The 24596-nt window shown below is 45.4% G+C and overlaps 1 protein-coding gene across 1 annotated transcript in view; it reads left to right on the plus strand.

The window, feature by feature from the left end:
- The window catches only part of LOC138729043 (myosin-1B-like), a 31841-nt gene extending 13912 nt beyond the window's left edge, over positions 1–17929 (plus strand). The window contains exons 17-37 of the mRNA XM_069872912.1: positions 65–201; positions 1482–1737; positions 3452–3694; positions 4611–4787; positions 5426–5571; positions 5658–5748; positions 6510–6899; positions 6993–7119; positions 7532–7650; positions 8339–8535; positions 9043–9226; positions 10104–10269; positions 11069–11193; positions 12115–12423; positions 12510–12713; positions 12798–12923; positions 14046–14216; positions 16050–16154; positions 16234–16329; positions 17056–17190; positions 17536–17929. Of these exons, the coding sequence (XP_069729013.1) occupies positions 65–201; positions 1482–1737; positions 3452–3694; positions 4611–4787; positions 5426–5571; positions 5658–5748; positions 6510–6899; positions 6993–7119; positions 7532–7650; positions 8339–8535; positions 9043–9226; positions 10104–10269; positions 11069–11193; positions 12115–12423; positions 12510–12713; positions 12798–12923; positions 14046–14216; positions 16050–16154; positions 16234–16329; positions 17056–17190; positions 17536–17550 (3519 nt within the window). The 3' untranslated portion in view covers positions 17551–17929. The remainder of the gene's footprint in view (positions 1–64; positions 202–1481; positions 1738–3451; positions 3695–4610; positions 4788–5425; positions 5572–5657; positions 5749–6509; positions 6900–6992; positions 7120–7531; positions 7651–8338; positions 8536–9042; positions 9227–10103; positions 10270–11068; positions 11194–12114; positions 12424–12509; positions 12714–12797; positions 12924–14045; positions 14217–16049; positions 16155–16233; positions 16330–17055; positions 17191–17535) is intronic.
- Positions 17930–24596: the final 6667 nt, after the last annotated feature.

A 24596-nucleotide genomic window follows, 5' to 3' on the forward strand; every position in this document is an offset into this window, starting at 1 on the left:
TCAGCTGCCAGTGCCTGTGCATCTGCCTAAGCCTCAAACTATTTGACCCTCTTTTATGTTCTAGGTGTTCTTCAAGGCAGGTCTTCTGGGACTCCTAGAAGAGATGAGAGATGAGAAGCTTGTGAGCCTCATCACTCACACACAAGCTATGTGCAGAGGGTACCTCATGAGAACTGAATTTAAAAAGATGAATGCAAGGAGGTAATACACAAATATACTAACAATCATTTGGTGTCAAAACAAAAGTTCAGCAATGCAGTATGCTGTCTCAGGTAAAAAACTGCCCTCAGAAAAGATCCTTATAAATACTTAGTGGAAACAGAGCAAGTGCAAATAGTTTCTTTGTCATAGCCAAATGGAGCCAAATTCAAGCAATGGATGTTTAGCCATCAGACCATTCAGCTGGACCATGATATTTAACAGTGAGCTTTTTCTACAGGAATGCATTTACCATTTTCAACATTAAAAGAACCCTATGACAGAGATGGCCAACAGGACAAGTGCTAAGGTTTGTCTGTTTGGAATAAGTCCTCTGATAATTTCATTGGATCACTTCGACTTTGTAAGGAAGGCAGATAATCATGTTCTGCTCTCCTCTTTAATTTTCTTTCATGGCTACACCATCTAAGATGAACAATTCTGGCTTGCACAGAGAAGTTACTCTATGTAATTTAGATACCCTTCCCATTTAAACTCTCTCCCTTTGAGATGGGATGAATCATGGAAAATGTAGAGTGTAGGAGTGGCAGCACTGGGCAAGCCAAGCAAACCTTCTCAAACATTGTTGACAAGTGAAAGCTTCAGCGGGAGCAAAGATCACACAAATGTATAGGATGCTCTGCCAACCAGTTGTTTTAATTTGCAATACTCCGCAGTTTTCTAGCTCAAGATTTTCCTTAGCCAGGGATGTTTTCTAAGAATTCAGAAACTCTTACCAGATTTCTCTACAAGGGAGAGGCTAGTTTGTCCTGGAATATGGGTATCAACAATATTCTTTTGCACTCAATAGTATTAAAAAAGCTTGTTTTGTTTTCAGTTTCTGTCTTAATGATTTCTGATGTGTTATTTTGTATTTTGAGTGACCCAAAAAGCATCAAGCTGCTGTTTCCACAATTAACAGTAACTCCCAGGTTTATAGTTTCAGCAGCAGTACTACAAGAATGTCCATTTTTCACTCCGGTATTCACGTAAGCACTCACACTTTCTTTGAGACTGAGGAAAGCCTCAGAGATTCTCAGGCAACATGCCAGAGAAGTTTGTCTATTTTGGAGTATATCTCCCTCTTATATCCAGACATAGATACTGTTCATGTTACCGAGCCAACAATCAAAGGTCTGGAAATTACTCTTTAGCAAAGCAAGGAAGATGAGGAAAAAAGTCACATGTGGAAGTTCCTTGAGGAAAATGCTGATGCTGTATGACCAAGGATCAGAGTCTGTTTCCAACCCAAGTCTCATTAGCCTCATAAACTATGTTTTCAGAGAATCCATTTATATCATCCAATACAACATTCGTGCATTCATGAATGTGAAGCACTGGCCCTGGATGAAGCTGTACTTCAAGATGAAGCCCTTGCTGAAGAGCGCAGAATCTGAGAAGGAGATGGCCAACATGAAGGAAGAGTTTGAGAAAACCAAGGAAGAGCTTGCCAAGTCTGAGGCAAAGAGGAAGGAACTGGAGGAGAAAATGGTGACCCTGTTGCAAGAGAAAAACGACCTGCAGCTTCAGGTTCAATCTGTGAGTAATCTCCATTTCAGATTCACCCCATTTCCTCTTGTTCTGGTGTTCTTTCCCTTCTTCTTTCCATTTTCCTTCATAAACAGACATGTAACAAGGCCAGATTCTCCACTGCTTTGTATCTGGTCTTGTCATTGACATGAGCAAAGGGAGTACAAAGCCCTTGTAAAACATCTTCCCCAGTATGAACACAGGAAATTCTGACTGGCCTCAGAATCCACTTCACTATTTGCAATCGCCAGTGGAAGAATCAGATGTTCTGCAGTATATACAATGTACTCCTAACAATGGGGTCTGATTCTGGACAAAACATAGGCTTGTTTCTGCATCTGCTGACCATTATAATACAGAGCCAGGGCAGGGGTGCTTTTCTGCCAGACAGGGCTGAAACCGTGGAACAAAGAGTGATGCTTTCCTCTGGAATGCTGCTGAGCAGAGACTGGAATTGCACAAGACAGGAATAGGGACAAGTTTTAAAAGGTAATAAGATACTATGTAGCCAAGGGCACTCTGGTGCAAGAGGACCCGTCCACTTGATTCCAAATGGTTTCAAACCAGTTAGGTTTTCACAAAGTCCTGCATCATCTCAAGCACTGAGGCTGTAACTGTGCACACTGAAGGTCAGATTCATTACCCAAATCCTTCTTCAGAACTCCAACTTAACCTCACCCAGTTTTCTGAGTTTCTTTGTACCCTTCTTGGTACTCAATGCTCTGTTCTCCAGAACTCACTCAGCTTACAAGCATTCGGGATTTCATAGAATCATAGAATCACCAGGTTGGAAGAGACCCACTGGATCATCGAGTCCAACCATTCACCTTATCCCCTTCATGGATAGTGAGCCAAAAAAAACCAAAGGCCAAGGTTTAATCAAGTTAACTAACCTCCAAGTTAGGATGCCTTTCAAAGCACTCAGATTTCAGATTTTAGAACATACATGAACTTGTTAGGCATGATCATTGCCCTTGGGTGTGTTGCCTGACTCTTTCTTGATTCACAGTTTCTCACTGTTTCAGTGCTGGAAGAGTCCTTCCTATATTCTCAGTAAGTCCCATTTTCCAGGAGGAATTTCTATCAACCCTGCTTGAAAGACTTGTCAAGCACCATTTTCTCCAAGTTTGCCCTCAGATGATGCATGCTCATTAGCCATGATTTTCACTGTGCTATGGCTAAAATTCAGTTCCCTGTCTTGGCTGAGAGAGAAGTTAGAGAATGACAGAAGCAACGTTAGCCTCATGTGAATCACATAGCAGACATTTGGGGAGAAACAGTCTGACCTGTTTCACTAGAGTTGGAGGAGATTATTAAAGACAGAATCATCCAACACTACGAAAGATGACTTTGATATGCTATATGTTTCATAAATCTAGATCTAAGCTCATACTCCCATGAAATCCAGTTTGCTACCCACCTATTTATTTCACAATTCCTCGCAGACTCCTTGTTACGACCGAACCCTGGGAGTCTGTTCCATGGTATTGTAGTCAAACCATCTCACCAGAAGAAAGGAAGCATCTCAACCATGGGATAGCCATAAGCCATACCTGAGCAGAACAACTTCTTCATGATTGAATAGTGTGCGTTACTGTGATTCGCATAGGAAATTCTGGCCTGACTCTTGCAATCCATTTCCTGGAGATGGCGCTTGAACAACACATGTTGCCTTTTGTTGCTTTTATGATAAATGAAACATGCCTTCAATATGTTCTGACAGGAGAGTGAAAATCTAGCTGATGCTGAAGAGAGATGTGAAGGACTCATCAAAAGTAAAATCCAGTTGGAAGCTAAAATTAAAGAACTAAATGAAAGAGTGGAGGATGAAGAGGAGACAAACGCCGAACTGACAGCAAAGAAGAGGAAACTTGAAGATGAGTGCTCTGAGTTGAAGAAAGATATTGATGATCTTGAATTGACTCTGGCCAAAGTGGAAAAGGAGAAGCATGCAACAGAGAATAAGGTGACGGAGGGATCAGGGAATTATTATCCCCCAGGCAGTTTTCTCAGGCAGTTTTCATGTTTTGTGAAAAGTTGTTGTCACCTGTAAGTGCTCTGAATTGAAGTGATATGTGCCCAAGGCCTAGAAGAAAGGCATTGCCATTTAATCACCTGTGACAGAGGAGGGAGTGTCTTAGCTAAAGCACTTAACTGAGAGGACTTTCCTTATCCCTACTGCCAGGATTTCCCATACAAATGAGACAAATGGAAAGCAAGGGACAGGTAGGGTAATACACAGCATGTGATGTGTTTGAGATAAGGTTCTTGGTGTGCAGGGCTCCACTGAAGCACAAGGAATAAGTTTCCAAGATAAAGCCAGCAGAGCTGGTAAGTCCAGCAGCCCACTTATAGACTCCTAAATTTGTGATTACTTATTCCAAGGGCATAAGGTTCTTTATCATTCTATTGTGTTCCTTTCACTGTTATGGAAAACTTAACATATCCTTAGGTATGGTGGGCACTTAATACCTTTTTGGAAAACCTTATTTGCTGAGAACTTACAGCTGTCTGCCTAGCAAATATATTATATGCAGGAAATACATTTTTTGAGTAAGAACAACTCCAAGGTCTTTTGTAGATCCCAGTGAGTGAAAGTTTGCAGAGGCAAGTGAGGATTTAGCACGTTCCGCTATAGAATTCAGTAGGATAGGGCTGGTAGGCAAAACCAGCTAAAGCAAGAACGCCTGCCACTGCGGGAGCAGGGAGTTGTGACTGTCAGGCATGACACTTGCTGCTACTTCCATCATGAACAATACAGAAATTCTGTGGAGAGCATTTTGACTACATCCATGCAGGATTTTGCTAGGATGTGCTCAGTGTTCTCAGTCTGTCGTTTCTCACAGCACCCCCTCATATTATGGATGCTGGCTGTCTGACAGGTTAAGAATCTTACTGAAGAGATGGCAGCTCTGGATGAAAACATTTCTAAACTCACTAAGGAGAAAAAGGCCCTCCAGGAAGCCCACCAGCAGACGTTGGATGACTTGCAGGTTGAGGAAGACAAAGTCAGCACACTCACCAAAACCAAGACGAAACTGGAACAGCAAGTGGATGATGTAAGAAAAAGGCTTTGGGTTGTGTAGGTTGATGTTCTGACAGATCAGAAGAGAATAGAAATCTGTAGTTGGGAGCATAAGCAACACCTAAAGCAGCCAAGACACCTCTAATAATTTCAGTTAATAAATCATTGCCAGTTGACAGAGTATTGTGGGATTCAATACATCTTTGATCTTTCCCTGCCTATTTAAACTATATTCGTCACTGGGTATTTCAGCATTTTAGACTTCTGTGCACTGTTTTAACCACTTAGCAGGAGGCGTGTACCTGTGGCAGTCTGACGGCTGCTGCAGAGTTGAGTTTCTTACTGTGCAGTGTGAATATACACCAGGAAGTTAGGAACACTGGCAGTGCTAGGAACTGCACCTACTGGAAAATTTTTATTTCTGTAGTTTTTCAAAAGCTTGCACTTCAACCATGCACATCCAAGCTGTGGGCAGCTAAATATCTGAAACCAAAACGTAATGACAGCTCTGATATTGCAGCTCTCACTGCACAGGTGGACATGAGAACTAGATACAGAATCCAATTGTTTTCTCTATTCATCCATTGCTAACTCTAGTTAGATTTTTAATACAAGAACAATTACTTTCAAAGTATAATTTCTGTGTTTCAAAGTATGTTTTGTGTGTCTTAGCTTGAAGGATCTCTGGAACAAGAGAAGAAACTGCGAATGGACCTTGAAAGAGCAAAGAGAAAACTGGAGGGAGATCTGAAAATGTCTCAGGATTCCATCATGGATCTGGAAAACGATAAGCAACAGATGGATGACAGGCTAAAAAAGTATTGAACTGAATTTTTATGCTCTGAATTCTAAAAATCAGATTTTATTTTATTGGCATTGAATTTGCATTCTTGTTCTTTAACAGAAAGGATTTTGAAATTAGCCAGCTGCAAAGTAAAATTGAAGACGAGCAGGCTCAAAGTTCTCAGCTGCAAAAGAAAATTAAGGAGCTTCAGGTACAGAAAAACTCTACAAAAATATTTTCCTACACATGAATAAAACAACTGACATAGGCACTGGGTGCTGGTCCCATCTCAGGGCACTTGTACAGAAGCTCTCACCCCTGATTATACACAGCTATATAAGCAAAGCTTGTGGCAGGCTTTGAAAATGGATCAGATACTGAGTTATAACTCTAGTGAAGCCCCTGGGAACTACTTTTCTAACAAAACAATAGAATGTGATATAATCCATTGTGATCAGGACAGAGATCACCTTCTGGGCACAGAGCTAGCAAGACAGTTCCTTTCAGTGCTATTGTCCCATGGTTGCTCATCCCAAGGTTCCATCTCATTTGCAGATGGAGAAAGGGCACTGCTTTGTTTTGGTCTGACTGCTGGGAAATTTCAACAAAACTCACATTCCTTTACAAGTTCCAGTGGCACATCCCCTATTTCTTCTGAAAAGTGCAATATACAATCTTCACAACATCATAAATCCATTCTCAGCTATGAAATATCAGATTTTACATTCTCTGTTGTTCCAAAACTGAACATTACATGTACTAGGACACAGTTTAGTGAAATTTCTAGTGGTTCTTCACTCTCTATGCTGTTACAAAGAGCAGCCTGGTCTAATAGGAAGTGTTCCTGACCATGGCAGGGGAGTTGAAAATGGGTGGGCTTTAAAGTCCCTTCCAACCCAAACCATTCTATGATTCTAAGAATCTTTGCTTTACCTATTCAGAAGTCTTCATTTAACCAATACATTTTCACAGGCTCGAACAGAGGAACTGGAGGAAGAAATTGAGGCTGAACGTGCAATCCGTGCAAAGGCTGAAAAGCAGCGAGCTGACCTCACACGGGAGCTGGAGGAGATCAGCGAGCGCCTGGAAGAAGCAGGAGGGGCTACAGCAGCTCAGATTGAGATGAACAAGAAACGCGAGGCAGAATTTCAGAAGATGCGTCGCGACCTTGAAGAGGCGACGCTGCAGCACGAAGCCACGGCTGCCGCCCTGCGCAAGAAGCACGCGGACAGCACAGCTGAGCTTGGGGAGCAGATTGACAACCTGCAACGAGTGAAGCAGAAGCTGGAGAAGGAGAAGAGTGAGCTGAAAATGGAGATTGACGACTTGGCCAGTAACATGGAGTCTGTCTCCAAAGCAAAGGTTGCTGCACAGCAAGAAACATTTCTCATCGCTCCTATTGTTGTTCTGAACAATCAGATGATCTAAAGGATATGCTTTCTTATCTCTTAACAGAGCAATCTGGAGAAGATGTGCCGAGCTCTTGAAGACCAGTTCAGTGAAGTCAGAACCAAAGATGATGAACATATGCGACTAATTAACGATCTGAACACACAGAAAACACGTCTACAGACTGAGAATGGTGTGTCCCTTGATGTAATTATGCTGTGCCAAGTATTTAATTATGCTGTCTGAATGCTTGCATCCTTTGCAAGACATTCATCAGTGGGTGATCTGAACAAAACTAAGACTGTAAAATTTCCTCCTAGTGGCAGTCATAGAAACTCCACCCAAGAAAACATAAAACCAAATCGAAAGCAGCACTACCAATCAAAAAGAATGTGTGATCTTGTGGACAGTTCTTCCCCTTTCCTTTGATGCCTGCACATTTATCATTGATAGCTTTTTCCTACTGGTGGGAATGAAATTGCTACTCTCTCTTCAATTTACCACGTAATACCTTGTAATCTCTTTCCATGTGGATAGAGTTCTCCTCATTCACACGTTTTATGTTTCAGATATCTGCCTAAAAACATCAAACATTTTCTTGTTAGGTGAACTTACTCGGCAACTGGAAGAGAAGGAGTGCTTGATCTCTCAGTTGACTCGAGGCAAACATGCTTTCACTCAGCAGACTGAAGAGCTGAAGAGGCAACTAGAAGAAGAAAATAAGGTGACTTGTTTTGACTTAGACCAACAAATTGTAAAAAAAAATCAATGAGCTAAAACAATAACAGATTTCTCCTCAGATAAATGTAGAGACATCAGAACAGTGAAAATTGTGAACTTTGCCTTGGAGTGTAACACACAGAAGAGACATTAAAAATGAAATAAGAAAGACTGTTTAAGCCATTCTTATCATGCTTTCTGAAGTTCAAAGTCATGGGGAAAGTGGATGGAAATAGCTCTGTGTGTGTACTTTACCACTATGGGAAAACCCTGAGGCAGAGAATACAGCAGCAGCCAAAGCTAGAGAGCAGGAGTGCAGGCATACTCAGGGTTCAATATGAAAACACAGTTTAAAGTTTCTTCTATCTTCAGATAAACACCAAAAGTTACCCGAAAAGTTGACAGGGAAACTTCTTCAGAGATAATTCCCACCTTGTCTTTGCCTAAAGCACTTGGTGCAGATGTGCTTGAGTAGCACAGCGCATCCCAGAAAAGATGGGCAAGCACCTGATCTTGTTTAACAACACCAAGTCTGAAAGACAGAGTCCCTAATGTTATTCATTTTGCTTGGTCTGTTAACCATCACACATGGGCAGTGACATGTGGAGGCTTAATTAATATATAGTTAAAAAGAAAAAAAACATTTGTAAATTTATACTGTTTTGACCATTTGTGTAATTTTTACTCTCCAGGCCAAGAACGCGCTGGCCCACGCCTTGCAGTCCACTCGCCACGACTGTGACTTGCTCCGCGAACAATATGAGGAGGAGCAGGAAGCCAAGGGGGAGCTGCAGCGAGCCCTGTCCAAGGCCAACAGCGAAGTGGCCCAGTGGAGAACCAAATACGAGACGGACGCTATTCAGCGCACGGAGGAGCTGGAGGAGGCCAAGTATGTGGAGGGATGGTCTGGAGCAAGTAGAATGATATTTACGCATAAATGTGAGAAGGAACTGGAGAAAACCACAATATGCTTGCAGTTGGAACACGTAGTGTGTTTTGTAATGCGTTTGGAGTGAAAAGGGGAGTGATTAGAGGTTTAAAGGAGGAGAACAAGTAGAGGCTTTGGAGCATCTACAGAAAGAAGAACTCTAATGCATGAAGTATGGAGTTAATCAGAGTTAAAAAAAAATCCCCCTTTTTTCACATTGCCAGTATTAGAAATGTGTTTCTGGTTCCTCTCCACAATGGTACAGTCTATCCCTTGAGTAAGTATTCTCCTATACACCACTCCAGTGTGCTCTGTCATCCCAGGCTCCTATCAACGTCCTCTGTTCACCATCACAGCTTTCCATGTTGCTCTCCCTGCTCATCTCTCCCGTGCCACACTTCCTTCTTGTCCATTTGCCAGCAACGTCAGAATTTTCCTTCTCTCAGCACCAATTGTCTCATCCTGCAGAAAGAAGCTTGCTCAGCGCCTGCAGGAGTCAGAGGAGCAGATTGAGGCTGTCAACTCAAAATGTGCTTCACTGGAGAAGACAAAGCAGAGGCTGCAGGGGGAAGTGGATGACCTCATGATTGACGTGGAGAGGTTGAATGCAGCGTGCGCAGCATTTGATAAAAAGCAGAAGAATTTTGACAAGGTTCATTCAAAAACCCTGCCAGATCTCAAAATGATTAGACACTTGACAGGGCAAATTCTGAAATAATCAAAGTTCTGCACTCAGTAAGATAAATTACATTTTACCTAAAGCAAAGCCATGGTAAGCAGCACATAACAGGACATACACTAATGATAATATCACAGTGTGAGTAACCTCAGATACAATAGTTTTCTGTTAGTTTTGAAAAGCAAGAATTCTTCACAAGGGAGGTTGGGAAGATCTCTATCCAGTCTTTGATCAAGCAGTCTGAGCAAACATACACATGGAAGCTAGCAAGCCCTAACTTTTGCCTGCTGTTAGTCTCCCAGCCTTGTATTTGGGTTAAGCAGAGCCTCAGACTCCTTTACACAGTTCCAGCCTTTCCTGCCTTTCGTAACATTTAAAAGAAACAATACCTTTTGTCCAAGCAATGTTGCACAGCCCCGTGCCTTGGCCCAGCCTTGTGTGAATTGAGATCCCCTGCAGGCCTGTGATATCAAACTCAGGACACGATCAGTAAAACATGGTCTTTCTGGGTGGGCTCAGGGCGAGACCGCTGGCTCCTGCAATAGTAAAAAGGCTCATGCAGCCTCATTCAGACTCACCACATTGTGTCGAGACTGGTATCCAACTAAACTCCTCCCCGGGAGCTCGGGGTATGTGCTAGTGCGAGTGAGTAGGACAATTTAAGTAGCTTCCACCAGAACAGCCAGCACATGTATCACAGTGATCCGATTGTCACAGGCAGAGAGAACAATCCAAAGCAAAACCCTGTAAGACAGGCCACACCTCTTGGGTCCTTGCCCTATAAACATGCAGAGACAGGAGTGTTGCAGAATGGGTCATTCTTAAGCTCTGATAGCTCTTGTCGCTCCAGATCCTGGCTGAATGGAAGCAGAAGTACCAGGAGAGTCAGGCTGAGCTGGAAGCTGCCCAGAAGGAGTCTCGCTCTCTTAGCACTGAGATCTTCCGCATGAAGAATGCCTACGAAGAAATGCTTGACCAGGCTGAGACTGTCAGGCGGGAGAACAAGAATCTCCAGCGTAAGTTCAGATCTCTAGAAGATCTCCACCATGATCCACCATCAGCTCTGTCAGGATCCAGCATGACGCCTAAGATGCTTCCATGTTTCTGGGCTACCAGAGCTCTGCCTCTTCCCAGAGTTTGGTTCCTTATGGTTTTCCCACAAAGCTCAGGTTAGGCAACTTTCTTTCCTGTTCAGCTGCTCACAGTCACCTGTAAGCACATGCCTACAGCACCCTCCTCCTCATGGTATTCCCCCTCCTTCACACCATCATAATCCCATTCATGGATAGTGACCAAATTAACTAAATGGGCAGAAATGATGATGAAACCAGATACTCATTTTTTTTCCCCGATTACTTCAGACACTGCCATTAGAAAAAAATCTGCAGGCCTGTTGCCTGTCTCGTTGGAGGGCCATGCAGCTGTGCCACAGTGGATTGGCATGTAATAAGCAAACTAACTGTATAAAGGAAACACAACTCAGTTCCTTTTGTGAGCTGAATGATCCATGGAGAGTATCTGAGGATAAAGAGAGCAATCAATCAGGGCTGCCTCTGGAGACGCAGTTTCACTGTTCAGAGAAAGTTGACATTGTTCTCTGAGCTCACTCCAGTCAGTCCTTCTCATTTTCAACTTGCACACTCAACTGAAAATCAGAAATAAATATCACACACCAGACATGACCTGTTATTTATCCTCACTGCTGCATCACACTACACATTATCTCTTCCATCACTCCCATTGGCAAAAAGCAATTGCAAGCGTAACAGACAACGTTATCTAAGCTGAATTGACTGCATGTTTTCTCTATTGTAGAGGAAATCTCTGATCTGACTGAGCAGATTGCTGAATCTGGAAAAGTTAATCATGGACTGGAGAAGGCAAAGAAGCAAATCGAGCAAGAAAAGTGTGAACTTCAAGCAGCACTAGAAGAAGCAGAGGCAAGTGTCCTAAATAAGGAGGCTTGGGTTTAGAGAGATCATGAATAGCAAAAAATTGGAGGTTATATCTTGTTGCTTATCCTATACTGGTACAAAGGTGCAGTGGGAGAGCACAAGCATCCATACAGCATAAGAATGACTCCTCTCCCATACCAATATGGCATTCCTTGTGGTGATACACACAATACAACTCAGTCCCCGTCTAAAATTGGGCTAAATCACTTTAATTCACTCCTCTGAAAGACTAAAGAAAGGTCACGTATTTCAAAACTCTGACAATTTTTGTTTTCTAGTCTAACTAATCAAGGATGCTTTCACAGCGTATTTAACCCATACTTAAAAATCTTCTCAACACCACCTCCTGTTCAAAAAAAAGCTGAATATTGAAGAGAATTAAGCTTATATTTTAGTTCCTCTGCTTCCAAAAAACAGGAAGTAACACGTTCAAAGATAAGTCAGTTCACAGGACATGGGCTCTGATGAACACAGAGAGGTTGCTGGGGATTTGCTGAATCTTGGAGGTGCTACTGGTACACTGATGCGCTTTGTGGAGACAGGCTGCATCCCACAGTTCCATGATCTCTCAGTCTTTCGTAGTGTCTTTGGCTGTCCCTCAGCTCTTCATAACTTTAAGTCTTACTTAGCTGCCTAAGTCCAGTATATCAGTTGTTTTATTCTCTGGATGTGCTTATTTCAGTCCACTCATTGTAAAGATCCAGCCTCCTGATAACATCCAGCTGAGGTATAATGACTCCTGTGTATGGGAAGAGCTGTTGGCTTTTTCAGTGCTCGGCCTTTTCTGAAGGTCTACAGTAAGGCAAATATATCTGTATTACTGGCTGCAAAGTGAATTTTGACTGCATGGGCATTTCGCAATAACAGAAACTACAGAAACAAATGATATTATTTCAACCCTGCCAGGGCTCTTTAGAGCATGAAGAGGGAAAAATCTTACGTGTTCAGCTGGAGCTGAACCAGGTGAAGTCAGATGTTGACAGAAGGAGTGCAGAGAAAGATGAGGAAATTCAACAGCTGAAGAGAAATCACCAGAGGGTTTTAGAGTCCATGCAGACCACACTGGATGCTGAGGTCAGAAGCAGAAATGATGCTTTGAGGCTGAAGAAGAAGATGGAAGGAGATCTGAATGACATGGAAATACAACTGAGCCATGCCAACTGTCAGGCAGCAGAGACACAGAAGCACCTCAAAGCTGTACAAGGACAACTCAAGGTAGGGACCACAAGGACTACTGTCCCACAGGTCTTTGCCACTCACTTTGCTTGCCTTCGAGTCTCAAAGTGCTTTCACCTTTCAAGGATTCCCAGCTCCATTTGGATGATGCTTTGAGAGAGAACGAGGACCTAAAGGAGCAGCTTGCTATGGTAGAGCGCAGAAACAACCTGATGACAACAGAAATGGAGGAGATGCGAGCTGCTATGGAGCAGACAGAGCGAGCCCGGAAAGTTTCTGAGCAGGAGCTGACAGATGCCAGTGAGCGAGTGCAGCTTCTCCACTCACAGGTATTTGGTATCTCCTTTGCAATAGGTGTGTAGGAGTGACACGGCACGGGGTGGGAATGACCTGCCTTTGGACTGTCCCCACAGAACACTAACCTCCTCAACACCAAGAAGAGACTGGAAGTGGATATTACCCATTTACAGAGTGAAGTTGAAGACAGCATTCAGGAAGCCAGAAATGCAGAGGAGAAAGCAAAGAAAGCGATCACAGATGTGAGTCCTCTTGCCTACTTCTCTTTCGTTTTATACTACTGCAGTGACTTTTACACTTCAGAAAGGCAGCAATCAGGTTGAGGACAACCAAAACAGGAGCAGAAAATATCAGTGACACACAATCCCTATCACATGGGCCCCACACAGCCTCTGTCCCACTGCTTGCAACAGCAGACCCCTTCAGTCTAGGTCCTCTACCTCTCTGTATTGTTCTGCTACCTCTCTGTATTGAAGAAGCATCCTGTCTCTCCTTCCTCATACCCACATTCACTTTTGCTTCCAGGAGAAATGCAATAGAACAGATAGTAACAAAACTGTAATAGGAAAAGAGTAGTCTGAACAAAATCCTGTTTAGACACAGCACAGAAAAGCAGAAATTAAGACTAAAATCATACATGTGTCTATACATGCCTAGCATTTCTAAGAAATAAAGAGAACAGAAATGTGTCATATAAACAAGGTTCTACAGCATCAAAAGAAACAAACAGGAGGACTATCTGGGAAAGGTATATGAAAATGAAGCAGAAAATGGTTACACTATTGGATCAAGGCATGGTGCACCTGGGCCTGAAGTGCTCATTCTGGTTGCCTGCCAGCAGCAGTGCTGCAGGTTCCCCTCTGCCCTGTCCTGTTGGAGACAGCTGTCCATCTCACATTTGGACATCTCAACAGGCACAAGCTTTTCATTTTAGTTCGAGATACCCAGGGTCATTTCATTAGCAAAAACTGCTTAAGAGTCTGATTTTTCAGCAAATGTAGGCACCAAATGGCCACATATTCAAAATCATTTGGGAGCTCAGAGATGCAGTGTGCTAGCTCGTGATACTTCAAGATGCCACTAATTTCCACTGACTCTTAAGAGAGTGAAACTTTGGTACCGAGTCACTTGCTTGGCTTAATTATTTTTCTCTTGTCATCAACCCTGCCTGTTCTCCAAGGCAGAGTAGTTTTAAACACCAACACTGGGAAACAGTGACCCTCTTTTTAGACAGATGCTTAGCACAGCCCCAGGCACTGACTGAGAATGTGGAGACCCACACACAAACATGAAGCTGGGCATTGCTGGCAGGACTGCCAGGGATGGAGAGGGATATTTGTAACATAACTGTGCTCTACAACCAGGCAGCCATGATGGCAGAGGAGCTAAAGAAAGAGCAAGACACCAGCGCCCACCTGGAAAGGATGAAGAGGAATCTGGAACAGACGGTGAAGGACCTGCAGCTCCGTCTGGACGAGGCTGAGCAGTTGGCTCTGAGGGGTGGAAAGAAGCAACTCCAGAAACTGGAGGCGAGGGTATGGTGAAAACGAGGGTAGGCTAAGGTCGAGTCCCTGAGCAGACCCTTGGTTGCGAACCTCTTGGGAATGTTACAACAGGGAAAATCCCAGGTGTCTCCAGCAAGTTTGATGAGAGTTACACTAAGTAGTCATACATTGCACTGTGGGTGAGGAACTTTAGAATTACTTGATAAAAAAAGAGAGTGGGCAAAAATTGTGGCAGCCTAATTGTGGTAGACAAATACGGTAGCTTATCCGGGGAAACATAATTTAAAACATACTTACCTTGGGATGACCTTGGAACTGGCAATTACAACTCAGCCAGGAGATCCCAGTCTCTTCCATGACAGGCCTCAGAAACTGTTTGTTCAGTGTACAGGAGAAGCAAAAACCCAAAAGAGAAAAAACATAGGGCTTCATTAGGAAGAGCACTGAGAACAAGACAGAGAGCACCACTTGCCATATATGAAATGTACCACAGGCAGTTTTGGTCTCTGCAACTCAAAAAGGGCACGAGTATAGTGACAGGACAAGGGATAGTGGCGTTAAGCTGAAAGAGGGGAGACTGAGATGACATCTCCGGAAGAAATGTTTTTCTGTGAAGGTGGGGAGGCCCTGGCCAGGTTACCTCGAGAAGCGGTGGCTGCCCCATCCCTGCAGGTGTTCAAGGCCAGGTTGGATGGGGCTTGGAGCTCCTGATCCAGTGGGAGGTGTCCCTGCCCATGGCAGTTGGGTTGGAACTGGATGATCTTTAGTGCCCCTTCCAACCCAAACCATTCTGTGATTCAAGTTCCAGCAGCATCCAGGGAATGGCAGCTGAGTAGGTGAGGCCTTTCAAGGAGAAACAAACAAGGTTAGGACTCTTCCATTTGGAGAGGAGATGGCTGAGGGAGATGCAATCAGATTTTACAGACTTAAAACAGCAGTGACCAAGATATATTCTGAATGGTTAGTCATCAAAATGCACAATATGAAAAGTAAGAACACACAACGCAGAGCAGGACATCTTCACTGGGAGATCAGTTTGAACGAAATGAAGTGAAATTCTAGAACCTGCTGCCACAGGAGGCTGTAGAAGGTTCAAAAAGGGCTTAGAAATCAGCAGGCTTATAGACATACTTAAGGGATCAGGCACAGATATTCCACCTAACACCTCTAATTTAATAACTGTGGAACGGGACAAATGTGAGGGGAGTAGAAAGCGGCCAGGTTCCCATGCTGTCCCTAGGTATAGGATGCTGCTGCCATTCCCAGAAGCAGAGCATTGGGGTGGATGGACCATTGGCCTGACCAATGTGCTCTTCAGCTGTTCCTGTTCCAAAACACAGCACAACTAACTGGGACTTAGGTGCTCTTGGCTTTGAAAGAACATCCACACATAAATAAAAAAACTGGCATCCAGACTTGAGTTACATATGCTGCAGAAGAGGCACGGAGCTATGAGAGGTCATTAAGGGCTACTTATGAGGATGAGCTGGACTCAAAGATTACACATGAAACACATTTTTCCCATGTACCTGGTGAAAACAGACAGACCCCCCCCTCCCCCTTCCCTATTTGTTTCCACTTTTCTGATAGATTTAAGTTTAATTTTCATTATAAATGCCCCAGGCACGCACAGCTAAATTCCTATGATAAATAACTATGGATTCACATACTATATCCCTACTAGCATAGCTTGGTGAGCAGTTTTTAGCTAGTCTGGCCCCAAGAAGCAGCTGTAGGAAGCTGCATGAACTGCCACTTTCTCTGTAGCTTTAGTCCACAGAACCCTGGTTCCCAGGATCCTACAGCAGGATCAGCAGCCACTCTTAGCAGATTGCTGTCTTCACCATGATAACTGTGTTTCAGATCACTGAGTTGGAAAATGAGCTTGATGCTGAGCAGAAACGAGGAATAGAGTCACAGAAAGGCGCTCGCAAGTATGAACGAAGGCTGAAGGAGCTCACTTACCAGGTATTTCAAATTCTCTGCCTTCTTAGCATGCATCACCTAGTCCATCTTCCAAGGCTAACTTGATTTTCGCTTCCCACAGTCTGAAGAGGATAAGAAAAGTATTCTCCGGCTCCAGGACCTGGTGGACAAGCTGCAGTTAAAAGTGAAAGCATACAAGAAACAGGCTGAGGAAGCTGTGAGTGCAGAACTCTTTATAAATATTTGTGGGCCCTGAGGGGAGTCTTCCAAAACGTCTGGGCTCCCAAGTTCATTAAAATCATAGAATGGCTTGGGTTGGAAGGAACCTTAAAGATCAAACCACTGAATATTTAGTTTAATAGGGCAACTATGGCCACTGCATTCGAACAATCCTTACCTCGTTAAAGACTTAAGGCTCACAAGAGACCAGGCACAGCTGTAATTATCCTGGAGTTGTTGCACTTGTGTAGTAGTCACAGTAGCCAATTTTTCCAGCTGGAACTGACCTGAACTAATTGTTCTGTCCCCAGCTGAGTGCTCATGTTGTTGACAGTACTAGAGAGACATGCAAGGGAGCACTGGCAAGGTTGGGACACAGCTGTGAGGCTACCTGTAGCGGGTGATGGTACCGTGGGGCAGGCACAGGGCGTTTGGTTAATGGAAACAGGACAATATCAGTTCAAGCTCCACCAGGGGAGGTTTAGGCTGAACATTAGGAAAAAGATTTTCACAGAAAAGGTCATTGGGCACTGGAACAGGCTGCCCAGGGAGGGGGTTGAGTCACCTTCCCTGGAGGGGTTTAAGGGTGGATGAGCTGCTGAGGAGCCTGGTTTAGTGACTGATAGGAATGGTTGGACTTGATCTGTGGGTCCTTTCCAACCTAGTGATTCTACGATTCTATGATTCTATGTCCATGGCACTGATGGCACTGCACGGCTTTCAGGAAGAACAGGCAAACACTAATCTCTCACGATGCCGCAAGACCCAGCACGAGCTGGAAGAGGCTGAAGAACGAGCTGATATTGCTGAATGCCAGATGAACAAGTTGCGAGCCAAAAGCCGTGATATTGGAGGTCAGGTGAGTTGGAGGCCTGCCCAGGAGGACCCGTGCAGCACAGATCTCTGCCAAGCACCTGGCAGTCCCGGCTGTACTCCTCCCACTCTTGCACTGGAGTGTCCTCATAAAGCAAGGCCAGAACCTGGCACTTATTCAAAACCAGTAAGTTTTGAAAGTCTTCTTTGTGCCAACAGACCAGGTACAATCAACTCTAAGAATCCAGGTCTTCCAGCAGAATTGGGAGATGCTGGTTCTTTGCCAGTAACGTGGCAGAACATTTGCAATAGCCACAGACCTGAAACAATGCCGTAAATAATTCAATTGCTCCAATAATCTCTACTTCATCTTCCTTTTTTTTATATTTAGAAATCACAGGAGTGAGGCCCCTGACTGGAGCCGCGGCAGGTTCTTACAATGTAGACTTCCATGCAGCCAACAGAGATATTCATCACTTGCTTCAAGTAACTACGTGTGCATGTAACTGATTTCTAACCTGGCTATATTTAGCCAACCCTAAGTAGAAGCTGTGAGAAATGAAAATAAAGCTAGGTGACGCTCTGGTGACCGTAAGGGCTATCAATTTGTTATGAGATTGACAGTGAGCATCTGTGAATGGATGTATCAACTACAGTGGTTCCCAAAGTCCAGGTTATGTCCTGTGAAGCAAAAGGGGTTCCCAGGGCAATGGGAACACGCTCCTCCATTGTTCTCCATAGTTTCAACTCTCCTGCTTGAAAGAAGCTAGCAGTAAAATAGGAAAAATACAAAATTGAGCTCTCAGTAAGTCTGTAACAATACCTGTGTCTTGAACTGCTCCGTTCTTCTGCCTTTGCAGCCCATGGCAAAACCCCGTGGAGGCAGGGAGAGCATCTCCTCCAGGCAGTGCACGCGTGTGCGGCTCTGCCACGAGTGGAAGGAATGGGTGGCGATCAGCATCCTACACTCTGTGTGTGCTCGAGTCCTGTGGGATGTGTTCTTTGTGAAAGGGAGGGACAAGGAGGGAATCCGCTCCACGTGGTGTGTGGAGAGGAACCTCCTCCATGTGATGGAGGGGAAGGACAAGGGCATGGACCTGCTCCATGCAGTGTGTGGAGGGGAATCTGGAGGAGAAGGAGAAGGGGATGGACCTGCTCCATGCAGTGTGTGGAGGGGAATCTGGTCTCTGCGATGAAGGAGAAGGAGGAGAAGGGGATGGACCTGCTCCATGCAGCACGTGGAGGGGAATCTGGTCTCTGCGACTGGGGAGAAGGAGGAGAAGGGGACGGACCTGCTCCATGCAGCGTGTGGAGGGGAATCTGCTCCGTGCAATGGGGAGAAGGAGAAGGAGGGGAGTCCGCTTCATGCGATAGGGGGAAGCAGGAAAGGGGGGGGGGGGGGTAGGGGGGAGCAGGAGGAGAAGGAAGGGAATCTGCCCCATGCAGCGTGTAGGGTCTGATCCATCGGGGGGGGTGGATGTGCTCCGTGCAGCGTGTGTGAAGCGGGGCTGCTCCATCCAGCGGTTCGATCTGCAGCGTGTGGAAGGGAATCTTCTCCATGCGATGGGTAGCGGGGAGGAGGAGGAGGAGGAGAGGGGGAGGGGATCTGCTCCATCCGGGGGAGGGGTCTGCTCCACGCCGAGAGGGGAAGGGAATCTGCTCCACGGGAAGGTGGGAGGGGAAGGAAGAGGAGAAGGGAGAAGGAGGGGAGGCTGCTCCGCTCGCTGGGGGAGGAAGGGAAAGGGAAGAGGAGAAGGAAGGGAATCTGCTCCATTCGATGGTAGCGGAAGGAGGAAGAGGAGGAGGAGGGCAGCCTGCTCCATTCGGTGGGAGAAGGAAGGAGGACGAGGAGAACGGGGAGAATCCTCTCCGTGCCAAGTGCCTGCAGCGCCGCCGGGCAGCCCCAGCGCCCCTCCCCGAGTCATAGAGCGGGTCGGACTGGAAGGGACCTCAAAGCCCACCCACTGCCACCCCTGCCATGGGCAGGGACACCTCCCGCTGGATCAGGGGCTCCAAGCCCCATCCAACCTGGCCTTGAACCCCTCCAGGGATGGGGCAGCCACCGCTGCTCTGGGCAGCCTGGGCCAGGGCCTCCCCATCCTCATCGTGAAGAATTTCTTCCTAATATCCAACCTAATTCTCCCCCTATCATTCCAGGCCCTTGTAAGAAAGCCCCTCCACAGGTCTCCTGGAGCCCCTTTTGGTACTAGAATGTGCTCTAAGGTCTCCCCCGCAGCCTTCTCTTCTCCAGGCTGAACAAGCCCAGCTCTCTCGGCCTGTCTGCACAGCAGAGATGCCTCAGCCCTTGGATCATCTCTGTGGCCTCCTCTGGACCCATTCCAACAGATCCATGTCCTTCTTGTGTTGGGGACTGCAGAACTGGACACAGGACCCAGAAAAAAATTTCCCGGAAAGGGTCATTGGGCACTGGCAGAGGCTGCCCAGGGAGGGGGTTGAGTCACCTTCCCTGGAGGGGTTTAAGGGACGGGTGGATGAGGTGCTGAGGGACATGGTTTAGTGATTGATGGGAATGGTTGGACTCGATGATCCAGTGGGTCCTTTCCAACCTTGTGATTCTGTGATTCTGCTGCTCTGCTTTGAGTGAAGAACAGGGACTGTGCCTGAAAAGCAAAACGTTCTGGAGCACAGTGACAGGTTCGGAATGTGCATTGTGCACTGCCTGGGTATTTGCTGCGTGTAGCAGCCAGACTGCTGGGTAGTTGTGCACAGGTTGTGTCCAAGTGACATCCAGTGGCTCTGGCCTTGTCTCCTTCCTCAATGTGTCCTCTTGGTGAGCTCAGGTCTGTCCTTTGTTCCTGCTGGGGGACTGTCCCTGTTTTAACTAGAAAACAAGCTAAACTCCTGTTACAATCACATTCTTTCTTATTGCAAGCCAGACAAGATTTGATTCCTATTATTCTTAATGATTTATTCCTTCCTGCACTGTGCTCCTCAGTCTTATTTTTGTCTGGAGGCACAAGGGTCGTCGCCACAACAAATGTCATCACCATGCACCAGCTCATCATAAGAAGGACAATTTTTTATAGTGAGGGTGGTGAAACACTGGTATGGGTTGCCCAAGGAGTCAGTGGAGGCCCCATCCCTGGAAACACTCAAGGTCAGGTTGGATGGGGCTCTGAGCAACCTGGCTGAGTTAAAATGTCCCTGCTTATGCAACGAGGTTGACTAGACGTAAATGTCCTTTCCAATTAAAGCATTCTATGGTTTAGAACCTGTAGTTGGAGGTGTCCCTGCCTATGACAGGAGGCTTGCAACTAGGTGATTGTACTCGGTACTGGTGAGACTGCTCCTCGAATCCTGTGTTCAGTTCTGGGCCCCTCACCACAAGAAGGATGTTGAGGCTCTGGAGTGAGTCCAGAGAAAAGCAATGAAGCTGGTGAGGGGGCTGGAGAAGAGGCCTTATGAGGAACGGCTGAGAGAGCTGGGGGTGTTCAGCCTGGAGAAGAGGAGGCTGAGGGGAGACCTCATTGCTCTCTACAACTACCTGAAAGGAGGTTGTGGAGAGGAGGGAGCTGGGCTCTTCTCCCAAGTGACAGGGGACAGGACAAGAGGGAATGGCCTCAAGCTCCACCAGGGGAGGTTTAGGCTGGACATTAGGAAAAAATATTTCCCGGAAAGGGTCATTGGGCAGTGGCAGAGGCTGCCCAGGGAGGGGGTTGAGTCACCTTCCCTGGAGGTGTTTAAGGGACGGGTGGACAAGGTGCTAAGGGGCATGGTTTAGTGTTTGATAGGAATGGTTGGATTCAATGATCCAGTGGGTCTCTTCCAACCTGGTGATTCTATGATTCTATGATATTCTGTTGTCAGAGATGGGGGGGTGTGGCGCAGTCACAAACACAATAGTCTGTGACCTGGACTGTCGTTATGTCCAGCCCCCCTAGCCTGGCAGGTCCTGTCCCCACTCTCACATGATGCAATGTGGTTTGCATCGCACAGCTGTGCCCAGTAGGACCGCATCTGCCCCAGCCAACAAACTGTGCTGTGACAAGCACAACGCTAGCCGACAAATCAGTAGATTAGCAGGGTTTATTCTTTTGTTAAGTACAAACCTGTTCTCAATACTCCTATTTGTACATAAAAATTGAAAGAATAAGAAACAGCTCCTGCATGGGAGTTTTGATCTGCAGGAGTGGTTTTAAAGGCTGTTTTTCTTTTAACATAATGATGGCTGCAAACACATTAATAAAGCTGAAAGAAAAGCCTTTGTCTGGAAATTTCTTTGCATTCCCAGAAGCTTCTAGATGTGCTTTGTAGTTGTCATGAGAACTGTAGAGCCCTTTGAGTCCTTTGCTTCTGCCAGTGTACCAGGAAGGGAGACATAATGGAATGACCAGATGCAGACACATTACCTGTGAGTCAACACTGGCTTATTCTTGGTACGCTGGCCAGCAGTAGGAAGGATCATTTTGTATGGTCACCCTTTTCTCTGCAGGAGTATCTCAGTAAAACAGCCTTTTAGGTGTTTAGGCCATACATTAGCATCACTGGCTCCCTTTGTGAGCACAGAACATACCACCTTGGTCCCTCAAGACTGCTCCAGGAGAGAGGCAGAAGAAATGGTGTGAAGGTTGCCCAGGGAAGTTGTTGCTGCCCCATCTCTGGAAGTGTTCAAGGCCAGGTTGGATGGGGCTTGGAGCCCCTGATCCAGTGGGAGGTGTCTCTGCCTGTGGCAGGGAGGTGGAACTTGGATGATCTTTAAGGTCTCTTCCAGCCCAAACCATTCTGTGAGTCTAGGACTCAGATCAAGTCTATGCTATTTGCCACCTCTGCACAGGGATAGAGTGTATTGTCTGAGCTGATGGTTTGAACAATGCCCAGGACAAAGATTTGCATTGCTCTTAGGCTGATGAAAAACAAACAAACAAACAAGCCATGCCTTTAACTAAGCTATAAATGTGAAAATGATAGCAAACATCCATGCCACCAGCTCTTCAAAAAAAGTGAAGATTGTTGTGATTTTTTGATACCAGTACGAACATTGCCCCATAAAGTTCCTACGGCGAACAGTCTTTGGGCAGCTCCAGATCCAGGTGCAGCTTCCAAGGTGCCAGGAACAGTGACCCTACCTTTTCCCACTCACCCACTGCAGCTGGCAGAGATGCAGAGTAGCCTGGAAATAAAAGGGAAATGGCTGAAGAGAGTCATCTGTGGGGGCTGAGAAGAATGTGGGAGTTGGAGGAGTCACTAGGTGGATCCTCATTGGAAAATGGAGTGAGGAAAAGGTTGGCTACAGTGAGAAGTGCTGTGTGGGTCTTTGTCAGGAGCAAGCAGTGGACTTGCAGCACCCATTTTCAGGGACGGTGTAGTGCCAACCTGTTGTTTGTAAATGTGTGTCAGCAACAGCAGATTTTAAAGATTAAAGCTGTCTAGGGAAAACTAATGCTGAGTTTCCAAGAGTTTATGGGATTAAATCCTCATCTTCAAAACTACTCAGGATGAACATAGTTCTTGCCTCATTCTTAGAGACTTTCCTGTATGAGTCATTGTTCACGAGAGAATAGCAGCTTTATACACAGATGGTTGTAGAACAGAGACACCATTGAGAGGAAAACACTGAGACATCTATGTCCTGCAGATACAGGCACACGCATACACACAGATCAACAACTTCATCCACAGAAAGCAGTCAGTCCTGCTCAGTGTGTTCAGGCAGAATTTGTGCTCTTTCATGACATATGAAGTCCCTGATGGAATTCAAGTAATGAGCAATTCATGCTGAAGAGGGAAGTTTAGTGTCAGTGAGATATCAATGTCCAAACGAGTGCACCCAGGGGAATTTGGCTGGAGGGCTGCCTAGCTGCATTGCTCTTCTTAGCTGGCCAGAAGCCCGGTTCTCTGTGGGATCAAAAGAAAAGATCAGATGCTCTGGGACCCAGCAAGCTGTTGTAGATGATCTAGCAAGTCCAGATCACACCACTAAGATTGATACTAAGCCAGAGAGAAAGAGGTTTGAAGGAAGGTTTAGGTGCTTTCATCAGAAACATCCTCTTGGGATGTTTTCCTGCTTTTCCAGTGCTTCTCCATGTGATCTTGGACGAGTCCCTTAAGACCCTTCAGATGGGTGATTCATGTAGGTTCATGCCCTCATCTCCACATACAGGTAGCTGTCAGTTCAATGGTTCAGGTTTGGACATCAGTGCAAATGGAACAGCAGGCGGGTTGTGCCTCTGATCGTGACCCAGTACTACCTCAGATGAAACAGGCAAGGGACAGGTTCCAAAATATAATGCCTGCCCTGGAAACCCTCTCTACAGAATTTTATGGATGCCAGAAGTTTGGATGGGCTCAAAAAATAACATTCCTCAGTAATGGAAATGAGCTATTAAATACAATATACCATCTCTCACTGGCAAAGACCTGAGCTGTCATTTGCTTGAAATCAAGAGGATTTTCTGCAGAGACATTGCCCTGCACCTGTCCTTTCCCCTAGACTCCTGCTGTTAGATTTTGCTGGAAACAGGATAATAAACCAGACAGACCTATGGACTGATCCAGAACTGTTTGTTTTATGTTGTTGTATAACACTTAGAAGCTGAGACCCAAATGGCCACAGCTTGCTTGTTACTGATACTGAAACCGTATGGTTTATAGATAATGCCTTTCTTTCTGTCAACAGCTTCTCCATTTAGCATGAAATTCAATAAATAAAATTGTATGATCTAGTATTTGCAGAGCTGGAAGAAGAGAGGATAAGGATCTGTTTTAGTGAATATAAATCCTTAGGAATCACTGAGGTAGTCCTCTCCTTGGTGAGCATCTTGACCACCATGAAATGCCCTGGATATGCGTTGCATATTTAGTTTGCACCAAGAGGAAGAGGACCAAGGTGGACTGAGGGAAGCTGTCTCTTGAACTTCTGTACCAGCTGACTGCAGCACATTGTTGTGACTTAGGCTTTCCAGAGCCTCAGGAAAAGAGAGATGAACACTGAGCTGCTGGGGAAAAGGCACGGCATAACCACTGCACACAAGTGGTTTGTGATAACTGGATGCTGTTGACACCTGACTCTAATGTGAAGTCAAGAGTTATGAGTCACATTTATATGACCAAATATGTGCCTGTCATGTAACAGGGTGGGTCCTGCCTTGCCTCTCAGTAGGAACTATGTTGGCTAGTATTAGGCTGATGTTATCAGAACAGTTTGTTATTCTCAGGCTGCTTCCAAGAAAGAAGGTGAATGGAAGCAATCAGCTCTCCAGGTGAATTATCCTGGCAGGCAAATCCAGTTTAGTCTCAGGTGAATCATCACAAGCTGTTTGTTCGTATTGTATCACTGTCCATTTATAGACAGACTACATTTGTTTATGTCTGACTCTAAAAGAGTAGTTACACCTCTGGGCACTGTTAATGACAGAGATGACTAAACCTGTCCTGGAATACCATTAAGTCTTACAGTGGTCACAGCCATGTCTGATCTTATTTTCAGAACTG

This window comes from Phaenicophaeus curvirostris, chromosome 19 (assembly GCF_032191515.1).
Source record: "Phaenicophaeus curvirostris isolate KB17595 chromosome 19, BPBGC_Pcur_1.0, whole genome shotgun sequence".
In the NCBI taxonomy this organism is placed as follows: domain Eukaryota; kingdom Metazoa; phylum Chordata; class Aves; order Cuculiformes; family Cuculidae; genus Phaenicophaeus; species Phaenicophaeus curvirostris.